General features: G+C 34.5%; 1 protein-coding gene across 1 annotated transcript; it reads right to left on the bottom strand.

Moving 5' to 3' along the window:
• Positions 1–4123: 4123 nt before the first annotated feature.
• LOC101585808 (vomeronasal type-1 receptor 4-like) lies at positions 4124–5002 on the bottom strand. The gene has a single exon (XM_023704908.1). It carries the CDS (start codon positions 5000–5002, stop codon positions 4124–4126), a length of 879 nt encoding a protein of 292 aa, XP_023560676.1.
• Positions 5003–7280: the final 2278 nt, after the last annotated feature.

The following is a 7280-nucleotide window of genomic DNA, read 5'->3' as shown; positions in this document are numbered from 1 at the left end:
CAAACTTAGGTCGTTAACCATGCAGAGGACTCAAAGTGGTTGGGATAGATATATAGTTACATTGTGTTAATGAATAGAATGATTTGTTCTAATGGTGTTTGTAAATAGGATCTCAAGTCCTCATCTGGTACAGCAATTAACCACTAGGAAGAATGTATGCAGTGGGTTAATTATTGAAACTGTCCTACTGATTTGATTTGAAACTGTCTCATTGCTATTTGTTTATCAATAAAATTATGGCAAAAAAAAGGAAATTGATGGATAAAAGAGAAGCAAATCCTCAGGCATTCAAATATCAATGATCCCACAAAATGCAACTTGGGACTTGATTGTTGTAGAAAGTTAGCACAAATTGTAATACTTTATAAGTACTTATTTAAATAAAAGGGACATGAAATAAAGCTAAATAAATGTAAAATAAAATTTATAAAGCTTAAAACCAGTAAAGAAGAAGAAAAAGTGAAGAGTCATAAAACAAGCAAACGTGAACCAAAAATTTATAACACGTCTCACCTTGCCCCTTGACACTGAAGGGAATTGACTTTACCGTGAAGGGAATAAATTCAAGACAAAATGTTCAAAAAGCAAATAGATAAAATTATTGACTTCGTGCAAAGGCTAAAAGCAACTAAGAAAACAATGGCTAATATTATTGAGTAGCTAAAAGAAGGTACAAATAGTAACTTAATGAATTAAGGAAAAACTTCAACATAATGTAGTACAAAATTATATATGCCTACAATCTCATTGTATGAGACCAACATTAGTGTGATAAAGAAATGGGCAATAATTTAACAGAAAATGTAATTTACTTGTTAATATTCCTGAAGAACATGGGTGCAAATATTTTTATTAAAACACTTGCAAAAATAATTCAGGAACTTAGCAAAATGTTAAAACACAATGAACAAGGGAGGCTAATCTCAGGTTGAATTATCTTGAAAATGATAATAGGAAATTCACAGCATAAATAAAAAGGTACTAGGAATAAATGCAACTAAGAAAGTAAAAGATCTCTACAATTATAAAAGATTCATGAAAGAATTGTAAAGGACTCAATTAAGCAGAAAGAAAAACCTGCGATCATGGACTTGAAGAATTAATGTTGTTTAAATATCAATATGTAGTGAATTCTCCATCAAAATACAAATTTCATACTTTACTCAAATTACTAAAATCCTAGTACTCAGGTGTAGCCAAAAATGACACATTATGGATGACCTGCCTGAGCAAAGTAAAATAGCTAGAAACATCAGACACTACACATATTAAACTGTTACATGAAAAGCAGCATGGAATTAACACACAAATAAGCACACAGACCCAGTGGTACCAGAAGTATATACACTCATAACCAAATTGTTTTCAACAAACATATGAAGAACACAAATTTGGACAAGGATACTGTCATTGATAAGTGCTACTGGAATCCTGGATGTTTGCAAGTTTTCTCTCATGTCTTATACAAAAAATAACTCAAAGCAAATTAAAGAGATAGATATAAAGTACAAAAGTATAAATTATGAGAACAAAGGACAGGGAGAATTTTCTGTGCCACTCTCTGGGCCAGGAGCTTTGGACAGCAATGTGAAAGCTCAGCTACAAAAGCAAAAGTAAAGAAATGAGGTTCCATTCAAACAAATAAAATGATAAAGAAAATCTACTCCTCTTGCAGCAAGAAAGCTGAGATTGATATACAGCTAATCTTTCTTAATTCAATGAGAAGAAAGATTTGTACTAATAGTGTACTGTTTGGACAGGATATCCAAACACTGTTTGCATCTTGTACTATGAATAACTACTACAAAGAAAACAGTATGCAATGCATTAATTATTGTAGCTGTCCTAGTAACCTGTTTTGAAACTGTCTCATTGCTATATGTTTCTCAATAAAATTAATTTTAAAAAAGCAGTGAGAAAGACAAGGAGACACCCAAAATATTCTACATTATAGTTTTCAGTGAAAAGTATGAGACCTACCAAATTGACAGCTACTGGACATTGCAGGAATGAAGAGTGGGTGTTGTTTTGAGATTAATTTCTATGGGTTTATAATTGCATGTGTGCGTGTCAATAACATGCATTTTTTTCAGTACACTTTTTCATTTGAGTTCACAGAAAATATCTTAGGAAGATAGACACAGTACCCATCTTCTGCACCAAGGAAACATTCATTGTGTCTTTGAATAATAACTCTATCTTTGTGTCTAGTAAAATTTTTAAGAGAATATTAATCAATTACCTGAAAAGAAGATTTTAATCTCAGTGTTTTCAACACTGATTTTAACATCCCATATGAAACTTTCCACAAGGAATTCCTCACGTTAGTGCTATCGAATTTTAGAAACATATTTATCTGATGTCAAAATTACATTTATACAAGAAACTCCAGCATGATAAATAATAAATACATGAATACACCCATACATACATACATAACTATAAACATACATACATAATAAATAACATGTCCAGCAATGTCCATAAAATAGTGTGACATTGACTTATACTGCAAATTGATGTGATATTTTCACATACTTTACATTTCCTAAGAACATCAATTTTGATGACTCAAAGAAACACAACCAAAGTTTTACTTTAATATTCTGGTTAGCGTAACCTAATTATTTTACCATTATATTTTTTTTGAGGTACCAGGGATTGAACTCAGGACCCTAGCTTTCCAGACAAGTCCTTATTCTACTAAGCTATCTCCCTGGCCCTACCATTGTATTTTAATGAAGTTATACCTTGTATAATGTTAAACCACAAATTCCTCAGGATTCATTGGAAGAGCATTTGATGTTATTCAAACTGTAATAAAGACACACATACACACACAACACATATACACAACACACACACACATACACACTAAAATTATTATGTTAGCACCATTCAAAGAGATTATAAGATGTCAAAAAAGAAGACCCTGCACACACACATTCCCCAAGCGAGAATGGAACTACTGTGAAGCATTTGAGACCAAAATAAGTAAGCAGAACTCCTTTATAAAAATGAAAGAATAATTTAAAACAGTGGGACAGAACAATGGTAAGGATAAAGTCATCATGACATCAGATTGGACTCTTGAATACTGACAGGTGAAAAGAATAAGGATTACGATGGGAAGACAGCTCAGCAGCAACTTGAAAGAAAAACCATGGCCAAGAATTTATGATTCTTTTCCTTTGGGGCAGTGAGGATAATTTCTCCTTGTCTTTACAATAATATTCCTTCTAGTAAAAGAAACACAGCTCGTCTATTTTTCTCTATATGTTCAATAACAAGTGAATCGCAGAATGATTAGATGTACTTTATGTCTACCAATCTCTGCCCAAATGGATACTAAAGAAAAGTATACAAGATGAAGTGATATTTTGAGAAGAAAAATCTCTGAGAATCAGTGAAAGTTATTTGGGAAATCTCTACTGTAAAATGTTATATAGTTTGCTGCATTGCAGCAAAAAATACTTAAAACATGAAACAGGACATACTGGGTATTTGGGTTCTGTTTGGGTAAAAAAGAAAAGACTTTATGGGCATTTCGGCATGAAAATAAAATTTATTTATCTCCTTTGTATCATTATGCCAATGGGATACCAGGTCCACAAGAAAGAAAAATACAATTCATTTTGGGGCCCCAAATACACTTTCTAACTGTAGCTGCTATCAATTCAGCCTCACCTCATATGTCTCCATTCTTCCTTTAAAATATTCATTTATCTAGTTTGTTTACTGACCACCTTACATGCTAATTACTTCTTGTACCTTTTCCCCAGAAATTTACAGGTTATTTCCTTGCTTTCTAAACTTACTGTGTCAAATTGAATGTTATATACTCAATGACAACACCATAATCTCCAGAAGGACAGTGAAACCAGGGGTTTCTTTGTATTCTATAAGAGCTGTACTCTAACATGGAAAAAGAAGCAACTTATTGAAGAAATCACATAGTAAAAGTTGTGTTATTTATAAATCACTGGTAGTGCTTCTATGATTTATTGTTAATCAGAATTTCAGAACAGGAAAATTCTTCTTCACTGTTCTAAAATGAAAAATTCACAGTGGTGCTTAGAGTCCAGAGAGATGAGTGAACAAAGAAATAAGTACTTTCTGTTCCTTACTTAGAGAGAGAGTCTGCACATTGAAAGTCAGGGATCATCAGCACAAAGGGACAGAAAGCTGGAAAGCACAGAGTGATAAATGCACCAAAGTTTATAAAGAACCAACTGGGTTTTGGAGAATTAGAAATGCAGACCTGGAAGATGGAGGAGAGAGTGTAAGATGACACAAAAGTATTCACAAGAAGCAGAATCCGTTGTGTAGCTCTGAACTCAGTGAATGATCTAGAGGAGCCATTCATCCTGTGGATATACTGGACCTGCTGCCTGTGCCTGTACAGAATGGAAAGCATAGAGGTGCTGGAATAGAGCATGAGGCTCAAACTTGCAACATCAGGAAACAATAACAGAACTGCAAATAATGATAGAGTGATCATGTCAGAATGATTTGCAGAACAGAATCCCAAGTCTTTTTGCCGTGTAATGTTTTCTTTGTTCCATTTTGCAGTTACATTAAGAGAAAAAAGTATATTCACAGGCATTTGCAGGATCCAACACAGGAAAACACAGAAACAAGTATACTTAGGGGCTGTTGCTTTAAGCTTTGTCCACCTGAAGTTTCTGGGGCTGATGGTGATAGCCTGAAAGACACTCAAGAGGCAGGTGACGCTAATGGACACACCCCTGCCCACTCTATGAAGATAGAACACAACTTTGCATCCAAGTTCATTGAGGAAATCTTGCAAGCCAAAAGCTGCCATTGTGTGGGGGATTCCTCTAGAGAGCAAGGATAAAGAATTGGCCACCATCAAGTGCTGGAGAATTAAATCTGTGGGCTTTAACCGATGTCCAGTGAAGTAAAGAAGGAGATAGTGTTGAAGAAGAAACAAATTTCCAAGGACTCCACATACAGTCTGTAATAAGAAAACCACTCCCATCACTGCCTCAGAGAAGGCCATTCTGATAGTTTGTCAGGCTGATTTTAGTCTTCAGAACCAGAGAGGCCTTCACGATAATATAATATAGACTTTTTATAATGAAGACTGGGTAACAGTGTTCTCCACGTACTGTCAATTTCCTTTAGAAACACTTGTGGGTTTTCATACACTGGATTGTGTTCAAAAATTGAAGTGCAGCTGTAGATAACTAAGAACTTTTCATCTAAGGCCAAGTGCTACACAGCCATCATTGTAGTCACTTTTGGCAGAAATCAATATAGCAAGCACTACTGCCTTAAGCAAATACCGCCATACACAAGTACCACATTTGAGGAAAAATGGGGATTCTGACTGGCATACATTCATTCAACAAGTAGCGTTTTCACAATGTGATATTAGCAAATTCAGTGAGCCACATTCATTAAGAGATTGTTATCTCATTGGTTATCATTATTACTTGATTAGTTTGTTTTATGTTGTTAAGATCTCTATATTTCCACACTAAATTCAACTTTTGTTAATATTTTATAGTATAAGATAATAACTATGAAATTTAAGAGGTGCTAGTAAAATGTATATATGCTGATTGCTCTAAAATATGTAAGATTTTAGCTTCAAGAAATGTAAGAAAGGCTGAACCTAGAAATGAGAATGGAGATTTTTGTTTTGTGATAAAATTTTGTATAGAATAAAACATCACAAAAATTATTGAGTACTCTCATTTCTTTCTCTAAACAGTGGTATATAAAACATAAACACGGGCTCAAATATGTAGTGTTATTATCAAATTTATTAAGCTCACATATCATTATTAATTTACAAGCTATAGAGGTGAAACAGCAGAGAGGTGATATTTGTGGATATTATTAACACAAAGATCATCACACATGCAATAAAAAGACCTAAAGACATGTACATTTTATAATCACACCTTTTAAAATTTTGTCACAGATTTGTAGTTTCACTCAGTGAAAATGACATTATTTCTCATTATTTGTAATCTGAAGTGGTGTCGATCATCTAGGATCCCCATTTCTCCTTACCAGCTCAGTGTTTGCTTCAGAAATTATTTCTCCCTCCTGTGTGGCTTTCACCTGCATCAGTTTTGACCTGCGAAAAGTTACACTGTCCATTCTGACCACAAATCTAAAGGTTTGATATGTATTTCTACTTATCTTCCATGCTTTGTCTCAGCATAAAATAACACAAACTGCACAGTTTGAAATGTAAGCATCGCTATCAGCCAAAGTAATTTTGTCTGTCTTCTGAGATAAAATGCTGTAACTCTGTGACTTCACCTTTCCATGAAAGTTCAATTATTCTTTCATCATTAATAGCAACGACAAGGTAACCTTGGTGAGAAAGAATAATACTGAAAAACTATTTGCAGTTCTTAATTAATGAGAACACTTAAGTTTTTGACTGAAATCTCTAAAGAGACCATTGAAGTGTTGAGAGCAGACTCCCCTGTGGTGAAGAGTAGAGAATGCTGAGGTCTGACACAGAGAGATGTGGGAAAGTTCTGTTGCCCCACTGAATTCTCCCAGGCCCTGTAAAGATTCCCTACTGCAAAAGGTATTATTTAATATGCACCATAATGCCAAAGCTCACCATAATATAGCTTATGAGCAATGAAAGTAAACAAAATATCTGAGGACAGGTCAAAGCCATGCAGATAGAGTAAAAGAATAATGAGAACCCATGAAGCCCAGATAACAGTGGAAGTAATCTTGAAGTTTGTATTATACAGGCATGTATGGATATGTACCTTCTTGATGTTGGAAGCCAGTAGAGCTAGGAGGTGTGAAAAGAAGAGTAGCCATAAGATGGAAAGATCTCACGAAGTCTTCACAACTGAATCCACTAGGTTGAGATAGTGTTAGTGTCCATCCCTTTCATTATCAGAGAAACCAACACTTCTCACCCAACTCAGGAGCACAGAGTGGTTGTCACAGTCATCTACACTTGATGCAGAGAAAGGGGAAAATTATAAAGAGGAGTTGCAGCCTGAAGGATGATAAGCATGTGTTGACTTCTTGAAAAAGCCTTGAATAGAGTTGGAATTGCAAGTATAAATGGATATCCAGCTCAAGATGAAAGCATAGGAATCACAGACATGATGTAATAGAGACTGGCCTTACAGACCATGAGGACATGAACTATTTTTATCCATGGGTGCTTGGGAATGAGGTATACAGAAATAACTGAAGATTGGCACAATCACTGGAAGAGGAATATATTTATAGTTATAGGAAAGGAGGACAAGAGTATTGAAAGT

This window comes from Octodon degus, unplaced genomic scaffold (assembly GCF_000260255.1).
Source record: "Octodon degus isolate 3935 unplaced genomic scaffold, OctDeg1.0 scaffold00206, whole genome shotgun sequence".
Classification (NCBI taxonomy): domain Eukaryota; kingdom Metazoa; phylum Chordata; class Mammalia; order Rodentia; family Octodontidae; genus Octodon; species Octodon degus.
Note: the sequence above shows the minus strand (reverse complement) of the source record. Positions and strands in the feature narration are given on the sequence as shown.

Excerpts from the sequence above, each read along its gene's own strand:
- LOC101585808 (XM_023704908.1), bottom strand. The coding sequence starts at position 5,002 with ATGGGAGTGGTTTTCTTATTACAGACTGTATGTGGAGTCCTTGGAAAT.